This window comes from Eucyclogobius newberryi, unplaced genomic scaffold (genome assembly GCF_026437365.1).
Source record: "Eucyclogobius newberryi isolate DKJ021-1_F unplaced genomic scaffold, fEucNew1.0.hap1 SCAF_9, whole genome shotgun sequence".
Taxonomy (NCBI): domain Eukaryota; kingdom Metazoa; phylum Chordata; class Actinopteri; order Gobiiformes; family Gobiidae; genus Eucyclogobius; species Eucyclogobius newberryi.
Window position 1 is genome coordinate 17,300,341 of NW_027316532.1, and position 18,310 is coordinate 17,318,650.

The window sequence follows — 18,310 nt, forward strand, 5'->3', positions numbered from 1 at the left end:
TTAATGCTTTTGCTGTATATTTTCCATTTGCGCAGTCACTGCAGTCGAGTTGGATTAACTGGTTCATGTAATAACGTCTCAGCCATGTTCATAAAGTGCACAAAGGGGGCGGGGCCAGGGTCAGCTGCACGTTCAAGGCGCCCGGGAAGTTCTAACACTTCCAATAATCCCGGCGCGTTAGAACTCGGGCGCCGTGGATTCTTTCAGGTTTAAGCCGCTTATGAAGTCGGCCTGATCCGATTTGAGTTTGTCTGAAGAATGCAAAGGAGGAGGGGCTTCGGACAATGAACTCCAAACAAGCAAAGGTCCAAGAGCGAGTTTAAAGCGCTAGAAATATAACATGAGCGTCGTTTAGTGTATAGTGCATTTCTTTGCAATAATGACATCTGTGATCGAATAAATGCAAAAGGTGATAACATTTACAGGGGTCTCGCTACGTACATTCAGGGATGGCACCCCCGTCATCCCTAACATGATAAATCAAAATGACCCGCCATCCGTTTTGACATGGGGGGGAAAATAAACCGTCCCTAAAACCCAGCGAGCGCTAGTGCAACGAGCGTCAGCGTGCGTCGCCACGGCCAACGCGGTGATCGTCCGCGCGGTGAGTGCAGAAAAGTTGGAAAAGCTTAATGCGGCACTGACGCGGCACAGCAGCCAATCAGAGATGACGCTCTAGTGAAGTGCTATGCACGACCCGGAAAAAGCCCAAAACAAACCCTGCAACAATAAACTAAAGTTTTTAAAAATCCTCAAGATGCAGCTCTTGGAGCACATAAAGAGATTCACTAAACTCTCCTCAGCCCTAAAGTATCTGACTCTGATCTTCTATGATCCTGACTCTGAGCCTGTGTCCAATGGATGAAAGGGACAAGAAGTTATTATTGTATAACTTATGATATGACTGCCTTCACCCATGAGCTAAAACTGTACACATGTTAATTACATACCAAAATTGTGTCAGAGGTAATACAGTGATCCCTCGTTTATCGCGGGGGTTACGTTCCAAGAAGAACGAGTCAAAATCCGCGAAGTAGAAACCTTTTTTTTTTTTTACAGTTATTATACAATGAAATACTCCATAAAACATTGAAGCTCGCACGCGCCGCTCTCACCGGCCTCGCAAACTTCAATTTGGCAAGCGGGTTAACGTACGTCTACATATTAATCCATAACGTTATTGACACACAGGTAGAGAAGACGTGGAGAGACTGTTTAGCCAATCAGAATGTAGAACACAATGCATGATGAAAATCCGTGAAGCAGCGAGACCGCAAAAAGTGAACCGCGTTATAGTGAGGGATCACTGTACATTTAAATTACTAGGTTTATTTACCATTTCCATGATTCCATTAAGTTTTGGTCAAAATTAAAATTTCTTGGTGGATAGAACAATACACCGTGTAATAGTATGTTTAGGCTTATACACCATGTAATAGTATGTTTAGGCTTATACACCATGTAATAGTATGTTTAGGCCTATACACCATGTAATAGTATGTTTAGGCCTATACACCATGTAATAGTATGTTTAGGCCTATACACCATGTAATAGTATGTTTAGGCCTATACACCATGTAATAGTATGTTTAGGCTTATACACCATGTAATAGTATGTTTAGGCCTATACACCATGTAATAGTATGTTTAGGTCTATACACCATGTAATAGTATGTTTAGGCTTATACACCATGTAATAGTATGTTTAGGCTTATACACCATGTAATAGTATGTTTAGGCCTATACACCATGTAATAGTATGTTTAGGCTTATACACCATGTAATAGTATGTTTAGGCTTATACACCATGTAATAGTATGTTTAGGCCTATACACCATGTAATAGTATGTTTAGGCCTATACACCATGTAATAGTATGTTTAGGCTTATACACCATGTAATAGTATGTTTAGGCCTATACACCGTGTAATAGTATGTTTAGGCCTATACACCATGTAATAGTATGTTTAGGCCTATACACCATGTAATAGTATGTTTAGGCCTATACACCATGTAATAGTATGTTTAGGCCTATACACCATGTAATAGTATGTTTAGGCTTATACACCATGTAATAGTATGTTTAGGTCTATACACCATGTAATAGTATGTTTAGGTCTATACACCATGTAATAGTATGTTTAGGTCTATACACCATGTAATAGTATGTTTAGGCCTATACACCATGTAATAGTATGTTTAGGGTGCGTGTAAACCATCCTTGGAGGAAAATGCAAACCCGTATGAGGCATATTTACCATCCCTTAAAGAATTCTGGGGAGAACACTGATTTAGAGCGCCACAGCCACATAAACGGAGGAGGATTACGCCGTTTATCTGCTCCATCGTTGTCCAACTACTTCCTGCTTCTCCAATTACTTCCTGTTTCCCCGCGCACCTCAGAGGCGGCGCCCGCGGTCGCGGGACGCTCCGGGTTTCTCAGCACATTCTCCGGATGCCGGCCGCTCTTCGAGGTCAACGCGGCGCTGATAAGATGCGGATTATCGACTTTGAAAAAATTTAACGATAAGCGTGCGACGGCCTTCGGAATCCAAGGCTCACGACTGCGTTCTGCTCGTACGCCGCAGATATTTATGATTTAATTTGTATCGTTCTGTCCACAGAATTAATCGGTCAAAACTAACGGCTTCTGGCGCGATTATGAAGAAACAGAAGAGTTAAAAATTACATAAATGACTTAAGTATCAAGCGTTTGTCCCCAAAGACTCTGTTATTCTGATAATGTGTTTCTTTTTAAAGTTTTGAGCGCGTCTGTAGCAAAAATAAAAGTTGCGATACATGTTTTTGATTCAGAGGATAAAGGTTCCCAAACTGGGGGTCGGGAGGCACAGAGCTTTTCATTTTATCTCTAATTTTTATATCAATGATTTTGTTTGTTTTTCTTTTCGTGTGTGAAATCAGGTCAAATAACACAATATTGTACTCAATAAATACATTTTTCTTATTCAATGTGATTTAGTTAGTTTTTGATTAAGTTTTTTTGCGTGAATGTGACTGTATTGTTATGTTAATTTTTGTAATATTTTATTGTCGTTAATTTAAAAAATATAAAATAAAAAAATACAATTAAACCTGTTTTTTTGCCTTTATTCCTTATATATTTATTTTTTCATATTTTTATTGACATTGTTATTTATGGGGTCATGGCATGAAAAGCTTGCGACCCCTAAGGGAGGGCAGGTCCCAAGTGAGGAAAGTGTTGTGAGTTTTGAGAAGTGGAATGTTTTTATTCAATTAATTAAATTTGTTGCAGTTATAAAGTTAACACTGAATGATGTCAAGGGCGTGGCAAATACTGATCATATTTGTAGTTTAATATGTCTGCACTAGGATGAAGCGTTCCCTACAGGTCGGCCCACTCATTGAACTAAATTTGGCACACAAAAAAATGTTTTAAATGTTGTCTTTTAGGTTTATGATTGTACTTCCTGTTTGTAATTGATGACATCACACTAAGAAATTACCCAGAAACCACTGGGTCAAAATTAGACAAATAGTAATATATGAGAGCGACTTTATTTTGTTGATTTAACGTTTAGAGGGTCAAAAAAGTTGTTTCTTTGTGTAAATTCTGCATAAACTTTGACTGGAATGAGTGTCCCTGGTGTGATGTCACTTCCTGTCCCTGGTGTCATGTCACTTCCTGTCATGTTCTACACATTTGACAACGTATTCTCCACATATACCTGCTCGTTTGGTGTAAAACTATCATTTACATGTACAAAAGGTATAATAAATACACAATGTCAAAGTAAGACAATCATCAAAACCTGTCATGGCCCTTTAGACTGTTATTTATGGATCGGTGCATTTCATGAACAGCTTGTGCGAGTAGAGGTCAAACAAAGAGTGAGTATCACTTGTGGCCTTGTGTGTGAGTGGCTCTCCTTGTGGCCGTACCTTGATGTTGCAGGCCTGCTCCATCAGCCGCCGGGCGTTCTCTGCCGCTCGGTAGCGCTTGGGCAGCTGCACTCTGAAGAACTTGAGCGCTCCCTCGAAGTCGGCCTGCAGCAGGTCCTCTTTGGACGTCTGCAAACATGGCACAGGGGTCAGGGGTCAGACTGGACAAACCAACACGGCACAGGGGTCAGACTGGACAAACCAACACGGCACAGGGGTCAGACCGGACGCACCCACACGGCACAGGGGTCAGAACGGACGCACCAACACGGCACAGGGGTCAGAACGGACGCACCAACACGGCACAGGGGTCAGAACGGACGCACCAACACGGCACAGGGGTCAGACCGGACGCACAGGGGTCAGACCGGACGCACAGGGGTCAGACTGGACGCACCAACACGGCATAGGGGTCAGACCGGACGCACAGGGGTCAGACCGGACGCACCAACACGGCACAGGGGTCAGCACAGGGGTCACACTGGACGCACCAACACGGACAGGGGTCAGACCGGACGCACAGGGGTCAGACCGGACGCACCAACACGGCACAGGGGTCAGCACAGGGGTCAGACTGGACGCACCAACACGGCACAGGGGTCAGCACAGGGGTCAGACCAGACAAACCAACATGGCACAGGGGTCAGTACAGGGGTCAGCACTGGGGTCAGACGGTACATTAATATAGTGTGTTCATCAGAGGGTCCACAAACAGGTTTAGCATTTAAATATTTAGCTCTTTCGTTGCAAACACATCTTTATTCATCTTTGAACTTTAAAATCAGGTCTGTTTGTTGAGTTTATGATAGTTTAAATATTACTGGTGGATATTCTGTATCGTTTAATCAAATCTGAGCTGTAAAGTAGAGAAAACACCGCCCTCTACTGGCTCAACAGTGGAACTGCAGAAAAGAAGATTCTGACGGTCAGAAATATCTCAGTGAATTATTTTTTTCCCTCATTATTATCTCGTTTTTTACACCATATTTGAGTGCATGTGGAAAGTGCTCAAATGTCTTAAAACGTGAATGGAACACGACATAAACAGAATTATCACTTTATATTCTTGTTTGGACGATGAGATTTGATGTTTCGGTCTCTTTTTGATGTCAATTTTAATAGTTTTATCAACAACTCAACAAATGACGACTAAATACTCCATATTCTAAACTTGCAGAACAATAATCAAAAGTTTGCGTCCGAAACCGCGCCTCTCGTTGCTTTAAAACGGCCCCGCCTCGTCTCACCGCCAGCAGTTTGGGCACGAAGAGCCGGTGTCCCATCCCGAGGAGGCCCATGACGCGGCAGACGGAGTCGGCCGAGGCCTGGCCCCCCGGCGACGCCTCCCGCTCCTCCTGCGCCGCCACCTCGCCATCCTCCACGGCCCTGCGCGCGGACGGGAGCGGCAGGTGCGGGGCCAGGTGGTGCTGGGCCAGGTGCGGGGAGGGCGGGGTGCGGGGGGGGGAGGGGGAAGGGCCCAGGGCGGCGGCGCTCGGCTCGTCCAGCGTGTCCGCGTGCAGCGTCCCGTCCGGAGTGCGTGTTCGGCCGCTCGCTCGTCGCTCCAGAAGCATCAAGAAAGAGCGCGGTTCTCTGCGATCGAAGACGACGTCGATGCCGTTATTTCGTCGGAGACATCGCGTGTGGGTCAAAGGCTCCAACAAACGCTCCGGGAAATCTGACTTCGTACTTCAAGATGGCGACTGGCCACGTTCCACTGAAGTGTGTAGTGGCTGCTTCGTTTGCGCTTTTCGTCGTTTAGAAATGGAAAAGTCGAGGAAAACCAAGTGTCGGAGTTAAATATTCAACTGGATTACGAAGGAAAGTGTCACAGTCGATATCATGAGCCGTTCTCGAGCGTTTCTGTGCAGGCTTTAGATCTGGACGTCGTCACAATCGTACAAACTCCTTGGCTCATCGAACGGTGACGTTTCCTCGACGGAGCAACTCGACGCTGCTTTCGTGGCGCCGATGTCAGAGGCCTCGAAAAGCCCCGATGTTCTCCGCGACGGGAGGAGGGAGCGCGGCGAGCCAGCTCTTTGACATAATGCCGTCCGCGACAAGTCGATGACGTCAATAAACTGATGTCAAAACTAAGAATCTACTTCTCCAGCGATTCCAGAGTGTTCACGCCAAGAAGCATCCAAGAGCGAAACGAGGCCTTCTGAGAACCGCCCGAGTCTGAAAACGGACTGTTCCAGGTCTAAAGTGGGGCTAAATAAAGTCTAAAACTGGAATAAAACATGAGCTAAGTCTTTTTGTCTAAAGACTAGCCCAAAGTAGGACATAAATGTGGATAAAACTGACTCAAAACTAATCAAACTTGAACTGCTTTGAGAAACACAATATTTCAGGAGCCAAATTGTTAAACTCGTGTTTTTTTGGGCCGTTTACGTCACAACAGTTTGACTTCATCGCTCAGAAAGTTGGATTTCATGAGGCTGAACTGCCAGAGAATCGCCACTCGCGACGTGGAATTACATCTTGGTTTCGCCGCCGTCCTGGGCAATGGTTTTTCAGAAGAGGACGCGACTGTGGCGGAAACCACGGCGGAAACGCGGCGAGGAAAGATCATCTACGGAAACACGGCGACGGCTCGTGCCAGAAGCTCCGGACCGGCATTCGCCACCAATATTCGTCTCAGAACAGCCTCGTAAGCTCCGCCCCTCTCTCTCTCTGCTCCGCTTTGTGATGCTAACAAAGCTAACGGTGGCTAGCAGGGGTTGTGGCTCCAACGCAGGGGTCTTCTCTGGGTGGGGAACAGCTGATGGAAGAACGGGAGGAAGGAGAGGGGGGGTAAGAAGGAAGGCGCGTTCCCACGACAACGGGAGGAGGAGAGTCCAGAGCGGGAGGGAAAAAGAGGATTCGAGAGAAAAGAAAAGGTCTGAGGACGTTACAGATGACGGCGCAGAAACGGTGGAGGTCCAGGAAGCTAACGCTACGCTAAGACTGGTGTTTTGAAGAGCGATGTGGAGGAGAGGAAGAGGAGGAGGAGGAGGCCGGGGGAACATGTCGTCATGACCGGCCAATAGGAAAGCACCAACGCTCGGCCAATGGGAGCACGGCAGCCGAGGCAAAGGGGAGTTCCTCTCTCGATGTGACAGATACAGACAACAAAACATCATCTTTTGTCGTGTTTTAACACTTTACTGGACCAAACAGACTCTTTTTATGACAAAGACAGCGACTTTGATCAATAAAAATTACAATAAAGGTTAAAAAATGTGTGATTTGTGCAGATAAAGGACGTTAGTCGCACATATTCTCATATATATTTCAGTATATTTCCGTATATTTCAGTATATTTCAGTACATGTCTGTATAATTTCAGTATATTTCAGTCTTCTTTGGACCAAACAGACTATTTTTATGACAAAGACAGTGACGTTAATCAATAAAAATGACAATAAAGAAAAAAACGATGTGTGATTTGTGCAGATAAAGCACGTTAGTCGCACATATTCTCATATATATTTCAGTATATTTCAGTGTATATTTCAGTGTATATTTCAGTGTATATTTCAGTGTATATTTCAGTGTATATTTCAGTATATTTCAATGTATATTTCAGTGCATTTCAATATATTTCAGTATATTTCAGTGTATTTCAGTACATTTCAGTCTTCTACTGACTAAACAGACTCTTTTTATGACAAAGACAGTGACTTTAATTTAAAAAAATGACAATTAAGATTAAACGGTGTTTGATTTGTGCAGATAAAGCGCGTCAGTCGCACATATTCTCTGTGTAGAAGCCTCCGGTCGTCATGTTTAAACACTTATTTGGCTGATTATGTGTTTGAAAAGTGTCATTGTTCAACAGGAATAATCGTTTCACTGTTTTGACTATTAAAATAACCCATAAAACAAGATTTAAAATGAATAACCAGTGGATATAATCAATCAGTGTTTGACCTTAAACAGCTCAAATGTTCATGTACCACAAACTATTAAGAACTATGTATGAATATTGACCCTAAAATGATGTTTGCTCTGTCAAAAACGTGATTATAAGATTTTGGTGTTTTTTGTTTTATTTTGTCAGATTTATACATTAGAATATGACATCTTAATGAAATAACTACGTGTAATGAGATTTATTGGTCATTAATGCAACGTAACTGGGATTCAGAAATCCAGGGTTTTTTAGTCACATTTAACACTGTTTTTTACGGCATCTGTTCCTTTAATACGACGTTATGATCGACAATTTTAGGTTTTACAGGACAAATACTGACAGCTTTTCATTTTATCGGCAGAAATTGAACTTTTTGTGAAGCTCAAACACGGTTTCAAGGCGAGATAACGGTCAAAAACGTGATCATAAGAACAAGATTTGGGTGTTTTTTTGTTTTTTTTTGGTCAGATTTACACATTAGAATATGAAATCTTACTTCATCAATTAAATTAAATTGAAATAACTACGTGTAATGAGATTTATCGATAATTTTGTACTCTTTTTTTTTATCTCAAGTCCTGCAATTTCTTATTTATGTATTTTCAGAATTAAAAACACCCGACACAATAAACACATTCTGTCACATTCATTTGCATAATGTGTTATGAATGCTTTATTTTTAAGTTAAAATAAACAGTTAAATCTGTAATAACCACACGCACATGTATAGTTACATATATAAATAAGAAACTAAAAGTAAAACCCACAATTTACTTTATTAGGAATAGTTCTGTTGTTAGACTCTGGGTGCAGTGCTGGGCGCAGCCACTAGAGGGTGACAAATGCCAATCTAAGGCATATATTTCAGTGTATATTTCAAAAGGTAAAGGACATTCAGATGCTAATCAGGTACTCAGGGTGGTCGAGCCAGGGTCTCACAAAGACAAAGAGGTTTCTAATAGCCCATTAAGATTCTGAATAGGCTAGCTCGGTAGATACAAAGGGGAGTTTCTGTTGAAACAAACAACTCTTTCTACTTCAGGAAGGCTCCTCCCAATGGGCGGGTCTTACCACAGAACAGTATTAATATCGGAGTTCTCGACCTAAATTCTGTTATTGACAATGACTCTTGGATGAGAGTCGAAACGTCTATTTTTTCAAACTGAGTCCAGATGACTACAACTGAAGCTTTTTCTACTGTGTATATTTCAGTATATTTCTGTAAATTTCTGTAAATTTCAGTATATTTCAGTGTATATTTCAGTATATTTCGGTATATTTCAGTATATTTTGTGTATATTTCAGTATATTTTGTGTATATTTCAGTATATTTCAGTATATATTTCAGTATATATCAGTATATTTCAGTAATTCAGTGTATATCAGTATAGTTCAGTTTATTTCAGTATATTTTGTGTATATTTCAGTATATTTTGTGTATATTTCAGTATATTTCAGTGTATTTTGTGTATATTTCTGTATATTTCAGTGTATTTTGTGTATATTTCAGTATATATTTCAAACAAACAAATGCCAATCAAAGGCTGAAAAGGACTCGAACGATAATTTCTGTTGAACATCGAGAGCTTTTAAATCAAACGTACATAAAGTGCATCGAACGGTTCATTCTTTTTGACGTTCTCGTTTAATAATGTCGACGTCTTTGTCATAAAAGGTCATTAAATAAGACCATAAGAGCCAGTTTCATCAGAACACACAAAAGTAGATTTTTTGTTATAAAGACTTAAAACTAATAGAATTTAGATCTGATATATTCTTTAAAATGTGGCTTTTCCTGTGTCGTTTCAGTATATTTCAGTATATTTCGTGTATATTCCAGTAAATTTCAGTATATTTCAGTGTACATTTCAGTGTATATTTCTATTTTAGTATATTTCAGTATATGTCAGTGTATTTCAGTATATTCCAGTATATTTCAGTATATTTCAGTGTATTTCAATGTATTTCAGTATATTCCAGTATATTTCTGTATATTCCAGTATATTTCAGTGTATGTTCCAGTATATTTCAGTGTATTTCAGTATATTCCAGTATATTTCAGTGTATGTTCCAGTATATTTCAGTGTATTTTTCAGTATATTTCAGTGTATTTCAGTATATTCCAGTATATTCCAGTATATTTCAGTATATTTCAGTGTATTTCAATGTATTTCAGTATATTCCAGTATATTTCTGTATATTCCAGTATATTTCAGTGTATATTTCAGTATATTTCAGTGTATATTTCAGTATATATTTCAGTGTATATTTCAGTATATTTCAGTATATATTTCAGTATATTTTAGTATATTTCATACATAAAGTGCATCAAACGGTTCATTCTTTTTGACGTTCTCGTTTAATAATGTCGCCGTCTTTGTTATAAAAGGTCATAAAATAAGACCATAAGAGCCAGTTTCATCAGAACACGCAAAAGTCCAGAGTTCTGAGCGACATAAAGTACATGAAAATACAAGTTAATGAAAAGACTGACCTTGAGCAAAGCCAGCGCCACATTGAAGATGATGTTCAGGCCCTAAAGGAGAAAGAAAATATTTGTTTATAATGTGCACTTATTTCACAAAACAACATCCATAAAAACTTTAAAGAGACGTTTCAGCAGAACATGATGTGATATTATTTCAGTATATTTCAGTGTATATTCCAGTATATTTGCTCTTATGCCGCATTCTGTTCATATTTGGCGTTTCCCTTTGTGTTTCTAAATATATAAATCGACACGAGATTTCACTCAAAAGTCTGGGAACACCCATCTACAAGGTTTCCGTGACGACCGACTCACATGGCAACACCAGCTAAAAATATCTGGCAGCGCTAAAAATAACTGGAGAAGACAGAGGGCGCTGTTTGTCTGTGCGCCACTAGAGGGAGCTACAGCGCCGAGGCCACGAGCAACACACAACCTGAGCCTATGAAGTACAAGTACACGGACACAACCTGATCCTATGAAGTACAAGTACACGGACACAACCTGAGCCTATGAAGTACAAGTACACGAAACACAGCCTGATCCTATGAAGTACAAGTACAAGGACATAGCCTAATCCTATGAAGTACTAGTACACGGACACAACCGGATCCTATGAAGTACTAGTACACGGACACAACCGGATCCTATGAAGTACAAGTACACGGACACAACCGGATCCTATGAGGTACAAGTACACGGACACAACCTGATCCTATGAAGTACAAGTACACGGACACAACCTGATCCTATGAAGTAAAAGTATACGAAACACACAACCTGATCCTATGAAGTACAAGTACACGAAACACAAAACCTGATCCTATGAAGTAAAAGTACAAGGAACACACAACCTGATCCTATGAAGTACAAGTACACGAAACACACAACCTGATCCCAGGGCTCAGATGAAGGATTTTCTCTTGTATAGCAGCAGCTGCTAAACAATCAGTGAATTTTTTTCAAATTTGTACAGCAATTTATTGCATAGCAAAACATGAACGTGACTAACAATCAATATTTTCCATTAATGTAACAATAAATTGATTTCAAATGTATTTGTAAACATTCTATTTAAAAAACAAAACCTTAAATTAACTTTTAAACACTTTTTAAACATTTTTTCAAAATAAAACAGAAAACTTGCAAATAAAATTAGTTGTTGAACATTAATTAACACCAAGTCAGATGGCCTTATTTACAACTTTCTTCCATATCATCATCATCATCATCATCATCATCATCATCATCATCAGATAACTATTTGCAGGAGTCTCATTTACATATTAATTGTCTTTACACTCACAAAAAATATGTATTAAGCTTCTGATGAACTCCAAATAGAAGTATATAGGAAACCTACACACACGGACCAGTATCTGCTCTTTGGTTCCAACCACCCACTACAGCACAAGCTGGGAGTGATCAGAACCTTACAACACAGAGCTCAAGGTGTGCCCACCAGCTCAGAGGGCAAGAAGAAAGAGGAAAAACATGTCCGAAATGCCCTCTCAGCCTGTGGTTACCCCGCTTGGGCTCTCAACAGAGTGAAGAGAACCAAGAAGCAGGACAAAAGGGAAACTGAACAGAGCAGGAAGGGTGTTTCTACCCATTATGTGTCTGGCCTGTCGGAAAAACTGCAGAGAATTTTTAGACAACACGAAGTCCCTGTTTATTTTAAACCAGGCAACACTTTAAGACAAAAACTGGTTCACCCTAAGGACAAGTTGCAGACTCAAAAACAGAGCAATGTAGTTTATTCGATCCAATGCAGTGAAGAAAGCTGTAAAGAACGTTACATAGGTGAGACTAAACAGCCTCTACACAAGAGGCTCTATCAGCACAGAAGAAATACAAGTTCAGGACCTCAGAGTGCCGTGCATCTCCACCTTGAAGCCTCTAATCACTCGTTTGAAGACGGTGAGGTGAAGATTTTAAGCAGGGAGAAAAGATGGTTTGAAAGAGGAGTCAAGGAAGCTATTTTTGTTAAAAAAGAAAGACCTTCTTTAAACAGAAATGGAGGGCTAAGATTCAATCTCCCTGGTATCTATAATGGTATACTGAACCCCTGGAAAGGTAGAGGACCAGGACATTCAGATGCTAATCAGGTACTCAGGGTGGTTGAGCCAGGGTCTCACAAAGACAAAGAGGCCCATTAAAATTCTGAATAAGCTAGCTCGGTAGATACAAGGGGGGAGTTTATGTTGAAACAAACAACTCTTGCTACTGCAGGAAGGCTCCGCCCAATGGGCGGGTCTTACCACAGAACAGTATTAATATCGGAGTTCTCGATCTAAATTCTTTTATTGACAATGACTCTTGGATGAGAGTCGAAACGTCTATTTTTTCTAACTGAGTCCAGATGACTACAACTGAAGCTTTTTCTACTAAGCTTCTGATGGAAAAATAAAGGTCGCTGTGTTGTCAATCATGGTGTAAAAAGTAGTAAAAGTACACAAAACACACAACCTGATCCTAGGAAGTAAAAGTACACTTAGTAGGCATGAGTAAAAGTACAGATACAGAGAGTACAGAGAGCACATGAATAAACATTTAAACAAATGTAAATATGATTAAAACCTGGACCGTCCCACTGAGATTCAGAGTCTCTTTTTCAGGGGAGGAGCCTGGCCCCAGAGGGGAGGAGCCTATGGTGCATGTTTTTTAGTGGGCGGGGAAACCTACAGACGGGGAGAGAACATGCAAGCGACACACACATGCATCGTTTTCATCCCACTCCAACGTGACATCAGGTTCCATTTCCCCCGGACGCTCTAAAAGAAGAGGAAGAGCCGGAAAAAGAGAGCAAACAAAGAGGCGGAGTCAGAGGCGGAGTCAGAGGCCATGATGGAGGAGAGGAAATGAGTTTAAACAGAAACAATCTCATCACACGGCTCAGTGACGGAGAAAGAACGCTCAACGGTTTGGTCTACAGAGAGAGTGAGATGATGGAGAGAACGACATGGACGAGGGAGGAGAGTGGAGGAGTGGAGGGATGGAGGCGTGGAGGGAAGGAGGAGTGGAGGAGTGGAGGGATGGAGGCGTGGAGGAGTGGAGGGATGGAGGCGTGGAGGGAAGGAGGAGTGGAGGAGTGGAGGAGTGGAGGGATGGAGGCGTGGAGGAGTGGAGGGATGGAGGCGTGGAGGGATGGAGGCGTGGAGGGAAGGAGGAGTGGAGGAGTGGAGGGATGGAGGCGTGGAGGAGTGGAGGGGTGGAGGAGTGGAGGGATGGAGGCGTGGAGGAGTGGAGGGGTGGAGGCGTGGAGGGGTGGAGGGATGGAGGGGTGGAGGAGTGGAGGGATGGAGGGGTGGAGGGATGGAGGGGTGGAGGCGTGGAGGAGTGGAGGGAAGGAGTGGAGGGATGGAGGGGTGGAGGAGTGGAGGGATGGAGGGGTGGAGGGATGGAGGGGTGGAGGCGTGGAGGGGTGGAGGAGTGGAGGGAAGGAGGAGTGGAGGGATGGAGGGGTGGAGGAGTGGAGGCGAGGCAGAAATAGACACAATCATGGAGCAAAACTAAAGACACAAACATGTGATGAACTCTGATGCTGTGTAGAAGGTGCCGGCTTTGTGTGTCCATGTGTGTAGAAGGTGTGTCCATGTGTGTAGAAGGTGTGTGTCCATGTGTGTAGAAGGTGTGTGTCCATGTGTGTAGAAGGTGCCGGGCGTGTGTCCATGTGTGTAGAAAGTGTGTCCATGTGTGTAGAAGGTGTGTCCATGTGTGTAGAAGGTGTGTCCATGTGTGTAGAAGGTGTGTCCATGTGTGTAGAAGGTGTGTCCATGTGTGTAGAAGGTGTGTGTCCATGTGTGTAGAAGGTGTGTGTCCATGTGTGTAGAAGGTGTGTGTCCATGTGTGTAGAAGGTGTGTGTCCATGTGTGTAGAAGGTGTGTGTCCATGTGTGTAGAAGGTGTGTGTCCATGTGTGTAGAAGGTGTGTGTCCATGTGTGTAGAAGGTGTGTGTCCATGTGTGTAGAAGGTGTGTGTCCATGTGTGTAGAAGGTGTGTGTCCATGTGTGTAGAAGGTGTGTGTCCATGTGTGTAGAAGGTGTATCCATGTGTGTAGAAGGTGCCGGGCGTGTGTCCATGTGTGTAGAAGGTGTGTCCATGTGTGTAGAAGATGTGTCCATGTGTGTAGAAGGTGTGTCCATGTGTGTAGAAGGTGTGTCCATGTGTGTAGAAGATGTGTCCATGTGTGTAGAAGGTGTGTCCATGTGTGTAGAAGGTGTGTCCATGTGTGTAGAAGATGTGTCCATGTGTGTAGAAGGTGTGTCCATGTGTGTAGAAGGTGTGTCCATGTGTGTAGAAGGTGCCGGGCATGTGTCCGTACCTCGCAGAGCAGCAGGTCGGTGATGTGGAACACCATGCACAGGGGGAACTTGGCTGTGAAGAGCGTGAGGAACCACTGGGAGGCGTACATGTGCGCCTCCAGACTCAGCTCCTGGAAGTGAGTCCACAGATCGGACAGCTGCTCCTGGGCACAAAAACACAAACACACACACGTTAGTGACCTCCGTGCTCTTCTCAGCTAGTAGAACCTGACTGATCTCTATGATCTTCTCAGCTGGTAGAACCTGACTGACCTGCATGAGCCGCTCCAGCTGGAAGAACTTGCAGTGCAGATCCTCAAAGTTGTTCTTGTAGAGCGTTCTGAGGCCGTACTGGAACATGATCTTTACCAGGACACAGAAGGCCTGCTCCTCCGGCATCTGCAAGACAAACACAGACGTGCAGCAGGAAACGTTCTCAAGATGGAGCCAGTTTCCAGTCAGATACAGAGTTTAAAATGAAAACACGGCACAAGGACAAACATAAAATACATTTTTCTAAAGACGATTTCCACTTCAGCTGCAGTGTCTCGCCCCAATCGCTCGTGGAAATCCACTGTCAGAAAAGCCCACAACGAATTTGGTGATTATTTATGGACTTTCCATTTTGGCGTCATAAATCTGAGAATCTTGAAACTGAGGCTGAGAGGGAGAGAGCCTCAGAAACAGGCTTAATGAAACAAGTGTGAATTAAGCTAAATACAACTCTTACTAGGTTTATTTTATGTTATTTTACTTATTGAGTGTCTGCTTATGATGTCATATGATGTTCTTGTATTTTAGGATTGTAGGATTTTTGACTCGTTTCAACTCCTTAAAGGCGGTATGAACGATTTTTCAGCGATTTGAGAACGCAGGCGAAAGTGCGCATGCGCACTCCCCCGTGCGGACTGATACAACACACACGTGCGTTTGTTTATTAGCGCAACGGAGCGCATCGCATCTTTCGTCTCCCGTAGATTTCTGTCCACTTCTGCGTCAGCTCGAACTGTCTTTCTCCGTCTTCATTTTGCCCCGTACACTGAGGGAACTATATTATGATAGATCCATGCGCTTAGACACGCGGAAACGTGGGGACGAGCCTGACGCGGCTGCAGGTGAGCGGTAGGTGCGTTTTATGATTGATACGTGGCAGGACAAATTATTTATCCACGCCATGAGGAAATATGATAAATTTGCTGAAAAAAATCGTCCATACCACCTTTAACACTTTCACCGATTTCAACCTCTTTACGATCGCTTTCGCTGTCTTAGGGGGGCTATTGCTTTTGCCATTTTTACATACCGTACTTTTTTCAGTATTTGCAAAAGTGAATTGCTAATACTAACGCTAATGCTACTTAGCATTAGCGTCTCTACAGGGAGGAGGGGGTGCAGCCGGGTCACCGAGGCTCTTTCTCTCTTTCTTCCTGCTCAGGTCTGCGTTCAGCACGATCTTGCAATTTGTCAGGACAAACAACTATTTGAGTCGCAAACTACACAATAATCAACTGTAAATTATTGAGCGTCATTGGTATGACGCAAAACGCAGCAGAAAACATGGACGGGCGGGAAGGTGGCCACGCGGGAAGGCTGAATATTTTTCACACACATGCAGTACTTTCACACAAATGCAGTACAGAATATTCTTTAGACTTTATTCTAAAGAATATTCTTTATTCTTTAGACTTTATTCTAAAGAATAAAGTATTTTCAGCTGAAGCCATTGCGAGTGTCTGCATAAGTACCGCCATAAAACAACAACTGTGAGGAGACCTTGCTCAACACCCGGTCTGGAGAGACGGGAGATGGCGGAGGAGAGTGGATCGGGGATGGAAGACATTCTGGACGGCGTGGAGGAGCAGCCTTTTCTGCCTGCACGTGCCCGGAAACGTAAAAAGTCCCTTAGCTCGTCCGAGGGTTCTGGGAATGAGCAGCAGGATGAGGCTGAAGCTATTGACATCCGGGGTGAGAGCAGATACTGTAAGGTGATCATAAAGCTTGCACAGGATAGTGCATCCTTTAAGGAGTGGAATTCAGTGGCATTGTCAAAGAGCCTAACTGTAGCTGTGGGAGTGATCAAGAGTGCGAGTGTCCTTAGAGATGGCTCGCTGCTGGTCGTGTGCAAGGACGCGGCTCAGCAACGGAAGGCGATTGGAACTAAACGTCTGGGTGGAAAGGACATTCTTGTGTCTGATGCTGAAAGAAACACGGTCAGAGGAGTTATCGTAGGTGTCCCTACGGCGACGTCTGTGGATGAAGTTAAGGAGAATTTGACTGGAGTTACGGTGGTTGGACGCTAGGCGTTTGAAGGTGACCCGGTTTGGGGTAAGATGTGACAGCTTGTCGGTAATGGTAACACTTGAAGGGAGGTGCCTGCCTAGTAAGGTGTTCATTGGGTACATGTGCTATAGCGTCAGGCCATATGTTCCGCCGCCCCTGCGTTGCTTTAAGTGCCAGCGCTTTGGGCATATTGCAGCGGTCTGTAGAGGGAAGCAAAGATGTGGTAAATGTGCAGGAGATCATGAGTATGGGAAGTGTGACGTGGGTGCAAAACTGAAGTGCTGTAACTGTGGGGAAGAACATAGCTCTGCCTACGGGGGATGCAGGTTTAGCAAAAGAGCTGCTGAGGTGCAGAAAATAAAGGTCTCTCAAGATATATCCTATGCAGATGCAGTCAAGAAAGTTTCAAGTAACGAGTTTAGAGTAAATACAGAGAGAGGAGCCAGCGCTGCTCCCAGCCAGGGCGAAATGAGAAAGGCCAGCGTGGCTCCCAAGGGGTGTGAGGGTTTCAGGAGTGGAGGTCCCAAGTGTGCAGGTTCCAGAATTAATGAGAATACCCTGGTTGTGGATAGAGAGGATTTTGTACTCTTTATGGTGGATGTTGTAAACTGTGCTGCTCAGACTCAAAGCAGAACTGAAAGGATCAGGATCATTGCTAAAGCTGCAGGGAGATTCCTTGGAACAAAGGAGCTTGATTGGGCAGATATAGAAAACAGGCTAAAGGCGCTAAATGGGAGTCGGAGTGATGGGGGTCTGCTTTTGGGGAGTCAGAGTGATCAGAGTGACGAGATGGGGGTGGGGGTGGTCTCCTGTCCTCGTCCAGTCTCGTAGACGCACGGCTACCAAGCAGCGACATCAGTGGAAATATTAAAGCCTGTAGAATGAAGCCTAAAGAATAAAGCTGTACGGTGGAAGCACCGAACGTCAAAGAAGGAGAGGAAGATGAAGAAGAGTCTCCCTGGAATAAAGCCGGTTGGTCTCTGAAACAACAACAACTATTCTAGTCACAAAGACATATCATGACCTCATGGGCTTTGTAACACCAAAGCAATGGAAGGAGTACTTTTACGGACTACGACAGTCTGAGGACTACGAAAAGTCTGAGGAATAAAGTCTGGCGGTAATGCAACACTTGGATGCCAACCGCCATAAAACAACAACAACAACAACAACTTCAAAGCACTTCTGAGGGACTACGACAAAGTCTGAGGAATAAAGTCTGGCGGTAATGCAACACTTGGATGCCAACCGCCATAAAACAACAACAACAACAACAACAACTTCTAAAGAATACGACAAAGTCTGAAGAATAAAGTCTGGCGGTAATGCAACACTTGGATGCCAACCGCCATAAAACAACAACAACAACAACAACAACTTCAACAACTATTCTAGTCACAAAGACATATCATGACCTCATGGG

The 18,310-nt window shown here is 43.2% G+C and overlaps 2 protein-coding genes across 3 annotated transcripts in view; both read right to left on the reverse strand.

The window, feature by feature from the left end:
* Positions 1-18,310, reverse strand: part of LOC140353630 (ubiquitin-ribosomal protein eL40 fusion protein) — a 287,808-nt gene that overhangs the window by 134,843 nt on the left and 134,655 nt on the right. The gene's annotated exons all lie outside the window — the stretch shown is intronic.
* Positions 1-18,310, reverse strand: part of rabgap1l (RAB GTPase activating protein 1-like) — a 151,155-nt gene that overhangs the window by 19,290 nt on the left and 113,555 nt on the right. Inside the window, exons 17-20 of one of the 2 annotated variants that reach the window (XM_072438271.1) lie at positions 14,881-15,006; positions 14,628-14,771; positions 10,310-10,351; positions 3,921-4,049 (exon numbers count right to left, since the gene is read on the reverse strand). In XM_072438271.1, the coding sequence (XP_072294372.1) occupies positions 3,921-4,049; positions 10,310-10,351; positions 14,628-14,771; positions 14,881-15,006 (441 nt within the window). Of the gene's footprint in view, positions 1-3,920; positions 4,050-5,167; positions 5,304-10,309; positions 10,352-14,627; positions 14,772-14,880; positions 15,007-18,310 lie in introns of those variants that run through there. The other variant, XM_072438273.1, reaches the window with a different exon arrangement.